The following is an 18,678-nucleotide window of genomic DNA, read 5'->3' as shown; positions in this document are numbered from 1 at the left end:
ATTCTTTTGTATTTCCATCTGGTGAATTCAAAAATCACCATAAAAATGACTGATTAGCTCTTGTTTTGGAGATACAATGACATGTCATTTTTTACCTGATCTACATTTTTAGTTTGGGAGTAATTTTGTTTTTGGAGTTGTCACACCTGATAAATGACAAAACACAACCTTCTCCAGCTCTTTGTAGGTTATAAACATTATTACTGTTGTTGTGACTGAATTTCATATTGTTTGTGTTGTAATTAGTGCAGAATTTCTGGTTTTCGAGTGCTTTTGAAGTGAAAAATTTGTTAAATCAAAATGCCATGAAAATGTGTAAATTCAGTGAATAATTTTTACTACATTTGTGGTAAAATAACATTTTTGTCACAGAAATGTAATCTGATGACTCTTGTGAAAACTGCCTTATCAGCATTATTTTTGTATGAAGGTAGAGGACCAGGATAAGTCATGGGCTCCACATATATGTTACAACTCTTGTTCAATTGTACAGTGAAAATGGCTGAAAAATAAAAAAAATGATCTATGACTTTTACTGTGCCTATGGTTTGGCGGGAGCCTACAAACCATAGATAACTGTTATTTCTACTTGACTCCACCGATAAAGGCAGGATTGTCAATGAAGAAATGAGGAACAGTTCAATACCCTAGTCTTCCATTTGGTATTCGACCTATTCCTCATTCAAATAGTTTACCAGTACCTAGTCACCCCAAAATTAAGAGCTTGAAGTAGAAAATGAAGAAGAAGAACCAACAAACAAGCCTTCCATATAATATGACTATGATTTTGATGAAATAGATGATAAACTGCACAGACTGAGTCAAAAGGAATTGAGTGATCTCATTTGAAACATTGATTTGTTGAAGGAGAAGACAGAACTTATAGGATCAAGAATACAGCAATGAAATCTTCTCCAACGTAATATCAGAGTCTCACAGTACAGACATCGTCATAGGGATCTGCTTTCTTTTTTTGAGAAGAAAAACAATCTTGTTGTTTGCTGCGACATTAATGGCTAATGAAATGTTTGAATCTGAATCATGATCCAACTGATTGGTGGCTATTCATAGACTCCTCCAAGCTTAGTTTGAAAGCTGTATTAATTCACAAAGGCAACCATCTTCCTTCTATTCCTATTGGTCATGTAGTTTACATGAAGGAGACTTATACAAACACAGCAATGCTCCTAGACTCAATCAAATATACTGAACACAAGTGAAAAATCTGTGGTGATCTAAAACTCATCACTGTACTCTTAGGAATGCAACTGGGGTACACTAAATACTGTTGCTTTTTATGTATCTGGAACAATAAGGATAGGAAATTACATCATATTCAAGCAGACTGGCCTGCAAGAAATCTTAATTGCAAGAAAAATGTTGTTGAGCTTCTCGTGGACCCAAAAGACGTTCTTCTTCCACCCCTTCAAATTAAGCTGGATTTGATGAAAAATTCTGTCAAAAGTATGAACTGGGAAGGAAGGACAGGCCTTACTTAAGAGACAAATTGCCTACATTAAGTGATGCAAAAGTTAAGGAAGGTATTTTTGTTAGGTCACAAATTTGACAACTTGTAAAGGATCCTTTGTTTGATCGAATATTGGAGGGGAAAGAAAAGGAAGCTTGGGAAGCCTTAAAGGGAGTCATTAATGAATTTTTAGGCAACAAAAAAGATGAAAACTACAGTCAGTTGGTGACAGAACTTCTGCAAAAATATCATCATCTTGGATCCAACATGTCCCTTAAAATCCATTTTCTCCACACCTGGAGAAAATTCTTTCTCCTTCCACTCACACCTGGACTTTTTCCCTCCTAGTTGTGGAGATGGTCAATGATGAACATTGAGAAAGATTCCATCAGAATATTTCTGTAATGGAACAAAGATATCAGAGCCTTTGGAATGAAGCAATGCTTGCGGATTACTGCTGTTTACGTGTAGGGAGCTTTGGAACTCACTTACAAGAGGAAAGCCAAAAGACAACGATCTCATGAAGCTACAACATGATTTTTTTCAGACCCAACCAACTGCCAGGTATTCTTCCATCAATTAAGAACTCTTAGAATGTAACTGTCATTAAAAAAAAATGTAAAATGGACTTTCTATGATGTTAGTATATGTAATAAAATGTAATTTTCTCTTAAGCCATTAAAATAAAATACTTCTACCTATTGTATATCATAGAAACTAGAGCTAATAAAAATTTTTCTTTGTCATATTCTTTCTTCTCAACCCAAAATTAGTAAGATATGACTCACAAAGTGAAGGAAACATTCAAAAAATTTTTTTGTTGGGCAGTGTTATCAGTCATGACAGATAATAGTTTTTAATTTTTAAACATAACTAATTTCGATTAGGTTTTTTTCCTAGTTAACATATTTATAACAAAATTCATGCCATAATATGTGCCTTGAAATTAAAATTTATCTAATTATAAATTTATTAAAATTTATATTTCCTCTTAAAGAAAGAAACAAAACTGTACCCTAGTGTAACGGTACTAATTAATTTAAAGAAAGAACTTACCTGACAGTGCTATCTGAGCATGCAGTAACAATAATATATGGTGCAAAACATGCTGGGTAAATAGACGCTGAACTAAGATGTCCACCTGCTGGTGATGCATGTATCACATCTACTCCATCAGGTAGAGGCAGTTCTTGAGTACAAACCTATAGTAACACAACATGTTAGTATTCTGTTGTTGGTAGTATTTTATTATTAAATATTAATATTTTAATATAAATACTAAAATGTCTTTACTTTGCACTAATATGATAAAAAAAATTCTTTAGGTTTATTTCTGGAATGAGTAAAGGCATATATAAAATAGCTGTAAGTAACTCACTCATAAAGTAAAGTGAAATACTGTAACAATCATCTAGTATTACAGTAAATGCTTTAAACAAGAAAAATGTCCAAGAAGGCTTTAATGTAAACATAATAATCACAATTAAATAATACTAATGGAACAAGTAAAAATACTATTATGAGCGCCTTATATTCAAACATGAACTGATATTAGAAAAGTAGAGTAGATTACTAAACATTAAATAAACAAATTGAGCCAAAATAACTTCACTTCTTAACATTTTAAATATGCTCCCAATATTAAAGTAAAATCTTGGTTTTTGTACCAAAAAATCAGGATTACCTCCTGAAATTATTAAACCTTGGAAATTGTAAGTTAGTGTGTTTTATAATTCAGCTTTCAACCAACCAAAAATTAGAATTGGTCTGTCTATATAATCAATATCAATTTTATTATAATAATCATTATTGATAAAAAAAGATCATTACTCGTTTCCTTTAGTTGAGGAGTTAAAGAACTTACACTTGATCTCAACTCCTTTGCAAGTTTTCATTATAAACTTTACATTATAATTTTATGATTAATTAGTGAATTATTTATAGATGTTATAACTGCAGACAAAAAGGACATGATAGAATTATTTTATTTGAATTTGGATTGATATCGGAAAAAAAATGATTTTGTAGCTTCTATTAAATTAAAAAGTAAATTTTTTCTATTTCTGAAGTGTAGTTCATATAGACTATTAATAAGTAAATGTTAGCAGAACTAGAAAACAATTAAATTATTGGAAACCCATACACCAATTTGGTTTCGAATATTTTTTTAATAGAGAATAAATAAAATACATTAAAAAGAATATAGAAAATAAATAATTCATAAATTTCACCTGAAAACAATAAACATAAACCTAGTAAATATATATTACTTAATAAAAACACAAACAAGATACAGAGGTGGATCAAATAAAAATGAGACTTTTCATTTTGAGCATGTAAGTTTGAAGGGAGCGGGCAACCACTTTTAGAGTATATTGGTGGGGATGTCAGGAGTGGGAAGACCAGGCGATCTGCGGTTCAGACTCAGTTTAGCAACAGTGCTCAGATGTCAGAGCAACAAGTGCATCCTTCCACTGCACAAGGCTTTATCATTAAATTTCTTGTTCATGGAAATTCTGCAAAGATTGACTGCACAGTTCGGGGATCAAACACTGTCATAGGCTCGCATGTTGCCTGGCATAAGAATTCAAACACATCATTGGGTTGAAAATTAGGAACATGATTACCATCCTCAAACCAGCATTAGAAGAGAGCATTTGCATTATTTGTGACCTTATTGAAGGCGATCAACGTCTGACAGTTTACAAAATTGCATCACATGTTGGAATAAGTTATGGAACCTGTCAAAAAATCATGACAAAAAACCTAGGGTTCTGTAAAGTGTGTTGTCAGGTAGGTTCTTGCCTTTTGACAGCAGAACACAAGTTGAGATGTTTGCAGGCCTGTCAGGAGCTTTCAGCACGGTTTGCAGAAGGGAATGAATTTTTGAATTGAATCATCACCTGCGATACAGCTTTGGTCCATAATTACATGTCTGAATCCAAACAAGCCAGCATGGTGGCTTGCTGGTGGTTGAAGGGGGAGGCAGCCCCTATGAAAGCCAAGACTCGACTGTCAGCTGGCAAGGTCCTTGTAACTGTTTTTTTCGACCAGCAAGGCGTTTTGCACATTGATTTCATGCATAAGCGTTGCACAATAAATACTTACTGTGAGCATTGGAATGCAGTAAATGCTGCTTATAGTTCCAAAAGACATGACCAACCAATTCAAGATGTTATTCTCCTCCAATGACAATGTCTGGCCCCATACTGCAGCTATAACTTGGAGAAAATTAGATAGACTTCACTTGATCATCCTCCCTACAGCTCTGATCTATCACCCTGAGATTTTAATATCTTTGGGCCGCTTAAAGCAGTAGGAGGACAATGATTCCAAGGTGAAGCAGTGATGGAGGCCTTTGTACACAACTGGTTCCTGACACAGCCCTCTACATTTTATAATGCTGAGATTAAAAACCTCTCAATCTGCTGGGAAAAGTGCTTTTGCAAAGCAGGAGATTACATTGAAAAATAATGTATGGATGGCTATTTGATTACACCAAACTTTTAAAAAATAAAGTCTCGTTTATATTTGAAACGCCCTTGTAGTTAACGTAATGTCTACAATAATGAAAATTATACTCTACCTTTCAAACCAATTATTTAACAAAATCTTTAAATCATAATAAAATTAAATCTAAAAATGACAGCAATGGCATTAACAGAATTAATTGTAAACAAATATAAGGAAGAATGATCCAAGATTTCAATACTAGGCTCTGATTTAGACATTAACCCAAATATAGCTGAAGCTGCGATAATGCAATATTATTTATTTTGCGTTATAATTACATGAAATAATATTTGTTTATTGTTTTTAAGTAGCCTTTTTTAATAATAATCCTGCATATTATTAAATAATAGCAAAAATGTTTTTGTTGGTAATAACTACTTTATATTATTATTCAATAAATTTAATAATTTTATGCTTCTTTTGAGATGACCTATAAATAAGTTACATAAGAATAAACTCTGATGTACAATATTATTTTTACTGATTATTACATATTCAAAAATAGTGATAGTTTTTCTATATAAACTTATCTTATTGTTAATTATTTATTATGTCTACAGAAAAAATTAATGTTGCGTTTTTGCAACTTCAGCAGCAATGAATATTCATAAGGAAAGCTATGAGCTGCCAGCAGTACAGATATAAAAAGAAATTTACATTTGGCTGAAATTAATATGTTAAATTTTACAAACAAGTTCTCTAAAGTGCAGCCTTTCACTGATCTTCTGAATAAAAACTTCGGCAAATACAGTGTTTTTGTTCATAACCTTTCAGTAGATGAACAGATGATACCATAATTTGGTTGCCATTCTTGTAAAATGTTTATGAAAGGAAAATCTGAGCACTTTGGCTACAAGTTGTGGTGTTTATGTTCTTCACAAGGATACCTTTTCTACTTCTCTCTTTATCATGTAAAAGAAGAAAAGTAGATTCAAGTCTTTGATTAGGGGTGCTTCAGTTGTTCAAAATTTATTGTGCACTGAAAACAAACCTGGAAAGCACAGCATTTATTTTGATAGATTTTTTAGTTCATATAAATTGTTTAGTGAAGAAGGAAGGCTTTTTCGCAAATGGAACAGTTAATGAAAATAGAATTCCAAACTGCCCTTTGGAATATTTTTGTTCTTTGTGTAAGGAATCTTGTGGGGTGTACAATTACCCATCTGATACCACCAATTCAATTTTTATTACAAAATGGAACAACAACTTTGCTGTTACTCTAATTACAAATTTTCAGTCCACTGAACCTCTGAATAATGTCACAAGGTATTCTAAGGTGAAAAAATATGAAAATTTTAATCCAGCCAGATCTCATCAAGCAATAAAATTACTAAATGGGTAGAGTTAATACTATGGAAAATGTTATCGGCAACTATTGAATAACAAAGAAAGAAAAAATATGGTTGGTCTTTGTTTTCAAACTTTCTTGATGTAGCTTTAGTAAATTTGTGGACGCTTTATCAATATGCCCACAAAGAACAAGTTAAACAACTCAAATTCTGACAACTTGTTATTGCAGTATTACCATCAAAGGCAAATAACATGGACGAAATTATATTCCAAAAATGCAGAGAATTGGATGACCAACACTTTTTTTCAACTGTAACAACTCAGTGATACTAAGTTGACAAACATCTTCCTGAAAAAAAATGTTAATAGAAGAATCCACTGCCGACAATGTAAAAGTACAACAGAATTTTCGTGTAATATCGGTAAAGTTGAACCTCACCTAAAATGTTTTATTGATTACCATACAAAATTCACTAACTAGATATATTGATTGTATACTGAAATAAGACTAACATTTTATTTATATAGTATCCTAATTTTTGTTCTATTTACTTTTTATTTAGATTCATAAAAATGTGAAAAAATAGTAAAGCTTAATTATGACACCTTTTCCTGTTGAAGTTGCGTTTTCTCAACATTTCATAAATCAATAAATAAACATACCTTCAGATCAAAAATCATATATATGATTCGGAAGCATCTATTAAACCAAGAAATCATTTTATGACCAGTGCATCAGAGCGCAGAAAAATATGGGTTAATATCAGCAAAACACTACTATAATAAATATATGTCAAAAATGAACACTGCAACTTCTGGGACTCATTTAAGGGGAAAATTTGGTGGGTTTATATGTTTTTGATCTGAAAAATTGCATAAAACAATCCTCAGAACTGTATGTAGGGTAGTAACTAAGAGAATTGTTGCAAAGCTATTTGAGGAAAACTGTTTTTTTTTAAAGTAAACAGAAAATAAATAAAGTTAAAAAATTTCATTTTTAATTAAAAAAAGCAGACCAATATGAGGTGGCAGGAAAACATATTCCACAACAAAAATCATTATTATAAAAAAAAAATTTGGAGTAAATTTTACTACTGACTTCAAACTATTGGATGATTCCAAATTGCACAGCAATCTCTTGGGAGATTATTCTATAGCCAAAAATAAGAAAAAAAGTTCATATAAACAAAGGTCAGAAAATGGTTTGTTAACAAGTTTTGGCTCGCAAAATATTTTTCCCTGCTTTCGGGCCAAATTAAACTGTACTTTTCTTAGAATTAAATTCTTTCAAAATTATCTAGAAATTTTTATTTGTTTTATTGGTATATTAACAAAATTATATTATTCCAAACCTTAAAAAGTGTACTTTCTGACAATCTTTTTTGTGTTTTACTCCATTTTTTCTTAAAACCTAAGTGAGATAGAGGTCTGGGACCACTTTTATTCATTTTCTTAGATCAAAAACCATAAGGAAGCACCAAATTTTTCCCTTGATTTATATCCCCAGAATGTTAGTACAGTCTAATTCACAGGAGCAGAAAGCAGGGCTAAATATATGTTTGCTGAAATTCGTTAACAAACCGTTTTCAGCCTGTTTATTTTTTTTTCTTACTTTTGGCTGCAGAATCATCTACCAAGAGATTGCTGTGCGATTTGGAATCACCTATATATAAAAAAGGTTTAAAAAAGATTTTAAAAAAATGAAAAATAACATTAATGATTTTTACCTCCAAGTGAATTATCAAATATTTATTGAATGAAACATTCAGTACAAATCCATGCTTTTTGAGCATATCTTATAGTGTCAGGACAATTCTTTAATAGTTGGAATTTTTATGATGCAAATTCTTAGTCTCTTTGGATGCCAATATGTGTAGAATAAATAAACTTATTCAACCTCAAAGGAAATAGTCTGATGGCATGATATCAGGAAATTTGTGACGGGTGTTTTAACTGTTCCATTTTGACCAGTCCAATCACTGTATATTATTATAAAAACTATAACATTACAAGGTAAGCAAGCTAATGAATGATCATGCATAAACCTCATACCAACCAATCTGCAACTGGAGCTTAAAAGAATTAATTGGATTCATTAGCAAGAAATGCAATAGAAAGGATATAATTATTCAGAAAAATTAACTTTTTCACTAATTTTCTGGATCATTTTTCTTCCTTTACTCTGCTTTCTACATTCTGATTTTACATTACCCATAGCAATTGTAATAATTTTAAATTAGTGACCGATATGGTAAACACAGTTCTCTATATTACAACTTTTTTTTAAACTGTTTTTAATCTAAATTTCCACACATAAAGGCGATTCTAAATGATGGATTCAATTTAGTAACTATATTTCCTATATAATTCAGGAAATATAGTTACATGTGATTATAATAAATATAGTTGTATGTGACTGATCCACATAGTACTCGAGAGAGTAGGTCAGAAAGTCTCTTGTATAATGCTTTCATGAACAGGGAATGAAGAAGCTAGTGAACTGCTATGAAGAATGAGTTGAAGGCAGCTATGAAAAAAGTAGTTTTATGAGTAACTAATAGAGCTTGTTTGATTTTTCAGTTAGTTTTTATTTCAATATGCACATCTTATTTTAAAAAATATGCTCAAACATAAAAAAATTAATCCACATAAATCCATTCTATCAATCAATATCACCATTTTTGATTCATTGCTTGTTTTCTTTTTGCTATATTGAAATACAGTAAAGCTGTATTGTTACAAATGCGATGGAAAAATATAATATTTAAAATATTAATGCTCCAACATTTGACATTTCACATTAATATTTATGGTTGGTTTTTGGTTTTTATTTTTTTTTAATAAACTGAAGAAGTATCATTTTTACTGTAATCAAACCAGTAAAATAAAACATTTAAAGGCAATAACATGAAATATTTTCTAAGGGTACGAATTTTTTTCCCCATACTGCATTTTTTTTAACTGGCCTTTTATTTATTATGTAGAACATGTGAAATATCTTTAAAATTAATTAACAGTATTCTAATCTAAAAATTAAAGTAGAACATATATATATATATATATACACACACAAGAGCTTAATCAGCACATTACCTTAGTAGTTGATATAGTAACATGAGGAGGATGAAGTAATGCCTGTGCATCATCCTCAATTGTACCAGCTGCTCGTCCGGAACTCTCTAAATCATCATCATCTTGAACAAGATGACTATCTGGTACGTACATCATGCTGCCACTTAATTCTAAACAACAAAATACAAAAAAATAAAAAACTAATTTATCTAAGTTTCTAGTTTTTCATACAATACATTGTTTGTTACTATAAAAGTTGATTTGACCTATCCAATGTGTCAATCACCCAGTTTATAAAACTTAAGCCACAGTATGAACTTCAATCTACAAGGATTATTGAAATATAAACCGGAATTTGTTTACACAGTTTTATTGGTATTACATAAGATTACCAATAATAGATTACCTTATTTTTCTACATAGTTTCCTTCAACAGAAATACATTTTCTCCACCAAACAGGTAGCTTCCTGATCCCCTCATTGAAAAAAAAAAAAAAAAAAAAAAAAAAAAAAACAATATGGCAGCCCCAACAACCAATTGCACAAATAAAGCTCAACTGTGTCATTGTCTTTGAATCTTCCTCTCCTAAGGCTTCTTTCAGCACACCAAAACAGTAGAAATGACATGTAGAGTAGGTGTTCAGGAGGTGTCCAATGAATTTTAAAGAGCTTATCGTGAGTCTAAGCTGCGATATGCAGCTTTGCATTGTCATGGAGAAGGAGGACACTGCAAATTGGTTGCTGGCATCATTTGTTGTGACAAGCAGCCCTGATGTCATCCAAAAACTGGCAGTAGTATGCCGCATTTATCATCCTTGGCGTACTCATGCAGGAAATCAAATCAGCAACACACCTTTTGAGTCCTGAAACACAGCTGCCGAACTTTTCCAGCTAAGCATTTCTTGGCCTTGATCGGTAAACCTCTCATCACCATTTTTGTCACTCCATACTCGTTCTCTGGCTTCGCAAGATGTAGTTTCACTGCAGGTTACATACAGTCCAAAAATGCTTCTCCTTCTCAAAGCAATTCAGAAGCTGCTAACAGATGTCTTTCTGGGCATTTCTCTCTGTGACAGTGAGAAGACGTGGAACTCATCTTACAGACACTTTGCTCTATCCTAGAGTGTCTAACAAATGCTCACCCCAAACACTTTTTGCCCACCTCTGATGAAATTTCGCTAAGTCACAAGGTCACAAATGACTTGAATGTTTTCATCATTGACAGTGGTTCGTGGAAGACATTTGTGACTTTCATTCTCCACTGCATCACAGCCAATTCAAAATTTTTTGGCTCAATCAAACACTTGAGTTTTTGACAGAGTAGCATCCCTGAACTGTGCCTGGAGTTAAGTCAAAATTTTAGAGTATCTGACACATTCAATATGAAATAGGCAATTTTCTATGTACTAACTAAATTGGTACAACTATTAAATTGAATTAAGAATTTAACAATCTACTGTAACTTGGAGCTTCAATCACCACTCTTGACCACTATTTGTTTTCAACTTTGGCTGCATTATAAAGGCTAGTTTGACCTATCCAATGTGTTATCACTCGATTTACAAAGCCAAATAGTTTTCTAAAGCAATAGTATTCTCACCTACAGGAACTGGTAATTGGCTAATTCCTTTTCAACAGATATATACATAAAAAACTAATACATATCAATTCTAGCAATCATTAATCAGCCACATTTACGGTAAGAAATTTGTAAATTTTATTAATAACTTATGTATGAACTAGATACAATTTTCTATGCAAAGACTTAAATAGTACTACCATTAAATTGAATGAAGAATTTAACAATCTACTGTTGTAATTTGTAGTTTCATTTACCATTCTTAATCCACTATTTGCTTTTATCTTTTGTTATTCTGAAATACTGTGACACTGTATGGTAAATAATACAGTACACCATTACTGTTTAATTGTACAGACTTGATACCCTGCTTGTCCTTTAAAACAATTTTAAAAACATGTTAAAATATAATGCCTGCTACAGTATCATTTACTGCAGATAAAATAGTTTGTAAATCTACAACAAAAGTAATAGGTTTTAGCTTGAAAACTATACACCTGTTCTTCAGATATGTAATTTTTAATGACCACAGTCATCTTTTTTATCTTCAGGGAAAAAAAGTAAATACTGAAGTGTACATATAGGAGCAAATTGCTTTTCCACATTGTATTTGTTATCTAACATTAAGCAGAAATGTATATTTAATAGGTAAGAGTAGCAAAAATGCAGAGGATAGTAATGTAATAGTGGTACATCATATCATTAAGATGCTTATGGGAAAGGAATGTAGGAATGGCAATGTTTATTTTTAAATATGCTCATTCTTACTTAATATTAATTAAATTGGTCAAATAAACACTGGAAATTGACATCAGCTAAGAAGCTTCATTTACCACATAAAGATATGCATGCAGTACAATTACATATAATGATCTATTGTGAAGGAAAATATAAGTGAAAATATATTTGTTATAATAATTTTTCATTATTTTTAGAATTTTAATTACAAGTTAAAAATGGATTACAAATAATTTAACTGACCATCATTGTCAGACTGAGAAGCAATCACCAATCGCCACATATGTATTGTAGTTCCCTGTGTAGTTCGTTCTAATACAACAAGATAGAATGGTTCTTCAAATTCTGCTGTCTGATGTAGATCAACAATAGCACTGAGTTGTGATTCCATAAAACCTAAATCTCCTCCAACCCCACTTCCAACCCCACCAGTTCTACTGCTATCTGTATCTGTTCTAACACCAGTTATTAACTGTTCTTGAAATACATGAAGAAACTGGGTATTTTGCCAGTCCTAAAATAACAAAAATAAATAAATATACACTTAACAACAATATTAAAATATTTTAAGAAATATATACTTTAATTAATATCAGGAAGTAAAATTATACTAAGTTTAGATGGATAAAAGTATGGGCTAAATTTTATATACTTCATGATTTGAAGATTTTTTCTGATTCCAAGCATTTACAGCATTTATAAGCAGTATCAACCATATATATAAAATTTTACTTAAGTCAAGCATCTTAAACTTGATATGGCATAACTAGTATCTCCCTTGATTTTAGTGATGTTGTGTGAATTTTTTCTCTTAAAACAAAACCCTTTTAGTGCTTACAAGATAACGTTTTTCTTACAATGAATAAGCAGTTTATACATTTATAGCTTACTTTTAAATCTGTTTGCAATATTGATTAGAATATTTTTACTCTTAGTGAGGGATTGCTTTTGAAATTTTAAGAATCTCTTAATTTTGTAAGACAGGTGTCTATTTCTTTTTTTTAAAGTTATTAAAACTTAGAATCAATAAGGCGGTTAATATCTTCAATAGTTCACTATACGTGGTTGTGAGAATGCACATGTTACAAGTAGATTGCACGGTATGCAGTAACAGGTTTTGGTTACAAATGTTAACAGTGCATGAAAATAAGTCATGACTTTTAAAAATTTCAAGTTCAAGTAACAGTGATATACATTCAAGAGTCTTTATTAACGATACACAAGTGACAAAAATGTAACAATTAAACATTTAAGAGGATGTAACAGCAGTATGCAATCCAAAATCCCTTGAATATCACATGAAAACAACAAATGTATAAGCTGTTTTGTATTCTGCACTAATGAATTCAACACAAATAATTTCCTTCTCATGTTACACTGCACAGTAACAATGGAAAACTGTTATAAAAACAATCCAATATAATGAACAGATTCCTTTGGAAATATAAGGAAAATTTTCATACGTTACAAAATGAAAATAATGTACAACTATATAATTAAAATAATAATAATATAATACGGCTGTAATAACGTACATGAGTGGCATCAGAAATGGCATCAAGCTGTATAACGCAGCCAGGTCTTGCTGTTGACTGCTGAGACACTATTTTGATTCTATCATGTAATGATGAATGTTTCGCACCGTCTTCTGAACTGAGATCGGTTGAGAGACTAACAAGTGAACCCTGAAAGAAATTAATCAATATATTAAGAACAAAAATATACAAATATATAATTAATTATTCAACTCACAACTGTGAACAGTAACAAAATTACAAATGATTACAAAACTTTTTTTTTATATAATTATGTTAGATTAATCTGTTAATAAATTGTAGATTTACAATTAAGTAATTGTGTATTTACATTAAGTGTACTCACACTTTTTTTATTGCTTCTTATACTTTAAACTTGAAGAAAATAATTATTTTTATTTACTGAATAAACATTTACATAATATTCTACTGGCATGAACACTACCATCGGTTGGGGTTTTCAGGTGGGGGTAACATTTGTTTGATTGCAATATGATTACAAACAGTTATACTCTATCATCAATTGAGTAATAATAACTCCTACTACTCATGTATAATCTAAATCAGTATAAAGAAATTATCTCTCCATCAAACAACTGGCTACTTCAAAATACACTGAGCAATCTATCAGTCCCTACTACTGCACATTCATATCACTGATGTTTCGAGGATAGAACATTTGACATTTATGTCAGGCACACATGAAATATCAAGATCCCTTATCACTGCTTTCATAATTAACAAAACCAGTTTACAGATAATAAATTCAAGAAGTAACAAAACTTCGATCAAAACATCTCCATAATCCCTAAGCAAAGAGAGAAAAATCAGAAAATATAATGAAGTTTGCTTACCATTATTCTACTTCTGCGTTCTGAAGAAGATACTTCAGCTAATAGTGTTCTTGCATCTATGACAGCTTGGTACACTCTTAAACTTTCCCCATCAGATGCAACAAAACAAGCACTTGGAGAATTTGATAGATTACCTAATGTAGTACTGGAACAAAATAAATATAAAAATAGAATAACTGAATCTAAAAAATAAAAACTCAATTTTAATTATTTATTATCATTTAATTACAAATACTAAGAACTTAGAAGATGAATTACATTTTTTTAAATAAATACCTTGGTAGTAAAGTAGGTATCCAAGCAACATTGGAAAATGCTGATATTTGAGGTGAGTTAATACGAGCAAGTTCTGACACGCCACCAGATTTTGATAAAGGACCAACTGCATCAACCCTCCATAAGATTAATTCACTGCAGAAACCCTGTTAGTAATAATGTTAAAACACATGTAATTTGTAATTAAGGTTCATTAAAATAAAAAGTAATTGAAATAAGACATAAGTATTGATATAAAAAATAAGAAAAATGAAGTATGATATATTTTTAATATTTCACACAAAGATCGCCCAGTTTTGGTCTTTGATTTAAAAATGATAAATTATTTATATTGGAAAAAATAATTTTCTAAATTACTCAAAACAAATTCTTTTCTTAAGATTTTGCTAGAAACCAATCAATTTCTAGCATATCATTTAGAAATACTCATTATATGACATGAAGACCCAATTTCGATTTACAGAAAAAGCAATCGCCCTATTGCAAAATAAAGTTACAAAATTAAAAAAAAAAACAATGTATTAATAACTTACCTACAGTTGTTAAACACTCTTTTATTCAATGACATTGTGATTAATCAATTATAACAATTTCTAAAGAATATATCATTAAGGGATTAGTCTACACAGAACTGTTGTATTTATTGCCGAGTTATCGTCTTTTATTATTTTTTTTACTAAGAATCAAGTTAAACTGAATGTCCAAGTAAATAAAAATATTAAGATGAGGAAATAATTAAACTGTATAACTTGATGGAAGCCATACATTAAGCTAGTAAAATAGTGAAGGAAGAAAATTTTTAAATCTGGGTAAGGTGTAAATTGTATTCCAATACATGATAACCATAACCATCTTGGCAAGTAGCATTGAGAAATAAAAGTTGTGAAATAAGGATAAAATCTCAACTATCAATAAAATGTTTCCCACAGATAACCCAAGTTCACAATGCTGGGTACAGTTTCACTGCATCACGTTGATATTTGTCAGAGGTCAATACCATTATATACAATATTACTTTAAAAACAAATCCTGTGATTAAGTCCATCTCCATTTACATACAATTCATGAACATCTATTCATTCATGTTTGGAGGGAACAATGGCTTTGTATTTTTCTAGAAATCTCAAGTTGTCAAACACTTTCATGTCCATTATATAACTTCATGAACAATGAGAATGCAATACTTATTCCCATTTGTTTGATTATTTTTAATCAAACAAATTTTAATCAACAAACTACAAACTAACTAATTAACAACTAACAACACTTATAAATAAATACTTGTAATAACTTACTACAAACTAACTATAAAGTAAACTTTAATCAAGTTTACTGGATGCAATGAAAAAGGGTCTAGATGCTTATTAGTTGACAATTCCATACGTGAGAATTTGAGATTTCTTGTAGTTTAAATTCTACTATAGTTTGCAGTAGATGTTACTTTAGTGCCTACTCACAATGGAGAGGCTCCACTGTGAACAAGCTTCATTTATGACCTTCTGAGCAGGAATTTAACATTTGAAGAATCTATATGCCTAATAACACAATCTAAATCAATCCTACTTTTCAACTAATTCAATCTTGAAAATTTATGCAAACTCTCCTTACGGATGAAGAATATGTTGAATATGATTGCAAAGTTGCTCATAATAATTCTACAATAAATACATTCGGTGGATTGTATTGATAGCGGCTTTGACGATTACTCCATATGCTGGTAGTTCTGTTAAATCTGGCATCCAGAACTGAGAAGACATAAACTTACAATAAAGCATTGTGAACTCATAATGACGCCAACAAAAAACTAAATAAAATAAATCTGATGCAAGTCTTAAATATTAAATTATTATAATTTTGATTAAAAAAAAAGTAAAACAATTAAATTCAAAAATGTAACCACATATGATTATAAGGAAACACTCAATAATTAGTATAAGTAATAATATTGAATTAGGAGACCAAAAATAACTTCAAGCTCAAAAAAAAATTAAATTAATATATACAAAAGTAAAATATAAATTCATCAATACGCATATTTTATTTGAAAATAAATCATTATGTTTTAAACTACAATGCTACCTAAAAAATGAATTCTAACATACAGCATGATAAAAGAAAATTTTTTAACAATAAACCTCCTTCATTTGAATAAAAAAGAATAATGTTTTCTAATTAAATAAGATTTAACTTCAGAATAAGCATAAATAAACTTAAAATTCCAAAGGCAAACATATTTTTTTTGTTATAACTACTGTTAATTATTCATGATCTAATCTGCATTCTTCAAACTTGTTAGTAAACTACAGTCAACTCAGTAAATTCAGAAGTGTTTTTTTTTTTTATTATTATTAAATCACAATTCATGAACATCCTTGAGGAAAAAATCAAACTTCATTTTAACAAATAATAAACAAGGTAGTTGAAGAGAAAAATTCTTGATGCCAAACTTAACTGCAAGATTATACTTACTCTATCAATTAAATAAATGTTTGTATTGGTATTCCATCCATTTGTATGTAGTACATAATTTAGTGAATTTACTTTGTGTAATTCAAAATAAGGTTTTAATACAGTTAAAAAGAGAATGAAATTGACATGTTAAATTTAACATGCCAATTTCTTCCTCTACATCTTCTTTCATTTGCTTTGCAAGTGACTAACAAATGTAGCCACTGTGAAGTAAATTATCTACATTAAAATAAAGAACAAACCACAAATAAATAACATAAATTAGATAGTTGTTGAACTTACAGTTGGTGCAGTTGGATCCTGAGGACTGGGAGATGTAGGTGTATTAGTAGTGCCCTCAGGAAGATTGTGATGAGAAGTGGTCAATAATAAGGGTAAAACAGGATGACAGGTAATATCATTAACTCTAAATCTATGACCAGATGCTCTTGAAGCATGACCAATACTTAATACCTGCAAAATAGGCAACAAACACAAACATCAGTAAACCTTTCTATCAGACGTTTAGATTATTTTAAAATTATATATTTGAACATCTAAACAATAGTATTAAGTGATAAAAACAAGTTTCCTTGCATGACTTTATTAAGGGAGATCATAGGAAACATCATTAAATTTGGTAGAGGGGAAATAAGAAATCATGTCTAATGACATATGTAGTTATGATCAAACTTTATTTTGCAGTTATCAGTTTATCCTATGTAATGCTACAGCAAGGATTAAAATCAACAGATAATGAAAAAAATTTCATTAATGAAACACGGCAAGGTTTTTTTTTGATGAAAAAATTTTACACATACTACATAATCTCATAATATAATAAAAGCTTGTTTCAAGGTAAAGTTAAATAAATGGGATTGTTTCTTTATTTGCAACTCATGACAACATAAAATTATCACTAAATATTACAGTGAAATCTCAGTTAAAAGTTACATCATAAAATCATTGTATTTATACTTTATTTTCAAAAGTATATTATACTGAGAACACACATTTTAATAAAAAAATTCCATATTATGCAATTATTCTATGGCACCTTTCATCTAGGCTTATTACAATTGCATTCCAGTCCTTGCAGAATCAGCAGGTAAAATAAACTCCTAAAGCCTTTAAAACAGCAAACAATATTATGTGGGAATTAAGATACAATCTAATGTTGAAAAAAAAAGTAGTAAACAAAAATAATCCCTATTTACAAAATAAATACTGTACATTGTACAATTAAAATAACTTAAAAGTCACTAATGCTTCTTTGTTACATTTTTTTGAGCAAGTTATTTTCCACAAAATGTTTTATTTAAAAGAGAATGACTTTAAAAGAGAACTGTCTCTAAAACATCTTTGGTTATTTGAATTTTAAGTTCCAATTTATCAAGATGCTTCACTGTCTTGGTTGAAGTCACAATTTCAACCTTTTCTTTTCCTTCTCTATGTTGTTTTTGTGATGATGTCATGGTTAAATATCAACAATTCCAATTTCTGTTAGTAATTTGTTTCAGTTCCTGCATCAAAGTTGTCATAATCATCAAATATTAGGGATGTTGGAAGTTCTAGCTCTTTAGCAACTTCTTCCTACACTTCACAAGAATCTCCATAAGCTTCAGCTTCTTGTGATGCACGTGGTTGAAAAACATGAATGTTTGATTTTCCCCAACACTGGCAATGGTTGCCCTCACATTCCATAAACCATCAGCTATCATTTGTATTCCCTGCAGGACACTGATTTTTGTTGAGACTTTCAGTTTAAGGTTGATAAGGTGTTAAACCAAAGTTTACACAAGCAGACTTCGCAGTACGAATAATTCTCTGGTCTAGTGGCTGCAATATAGATCTGCAGTTAGCAGGGAGGAATTGAAGTTCAATATTTTCTAACCTGCAACTTAC

General features: G+C 30.3%; 1 protein-coding gene across 5 annotated transcripts in view; it reads right to left on the bottom strand.

Moving 5' to 3' along the window:
* Rbcn-3A (rabconnectin-3 alpha) overlaps positions 1–18,678 on the bottom strand; it is a 518,724-nt gene that overhangs the window by 410,429 nt on the left and 89,617 nt on the right. For all 5 annotated transcript variants that reach the window (XM_075371055.1, XM_075371080.1, XM_075371085.1 and 2 more), the window contains exons 14-20: positions 17,077–17,247; positions 14,326–14,471; positions 14,050–14,194; positions 13,196–13,345; positions 11,904–12,174; positions 9,365–9,513; positions 2,525–2,670 (exon numbers count right to left, since the gene is read on the bottom strand). In XM_075371055.1, the coding sequence (XP_075227170.1) occupies positions 2,525–2,670; positions 9,365–9,513; positions 11,904–12,174; positions 13,196–13,345; positions 14,050–14,194; positions 14,326–14,471; positions 17,077–17,247 (1,178 nt within the window). The remainder of the gene's footprint in view (positions 1–2,524; positions 2,671–9,364; positions 9,514–11,903; positions 12,175–13,195; positions 13,346–14,049; positions 14,195–14,325; positions 14,472–17,076; positions 17,248–18,678) is intronic.

This window comes from Lycorma delicatula, chromosome 1 (assembly GCF_047948215.1).
Source record: "Lycorma delicatula isolate Av1 chromosome 1, ASM4794821v1, whole genome shotgun sequence".
In the NCBI taxonomy this organism is placed as follows: domain Eukaryota; kingdom Metazoa; phylum Arthropoda; class Insecta; order Hemiptera; family Fulgoridae; genus Lycorma; species Lycorma delicatula.
This window is presented reverse-complemented; position numbering and strand designations above follow the sequence as displayed.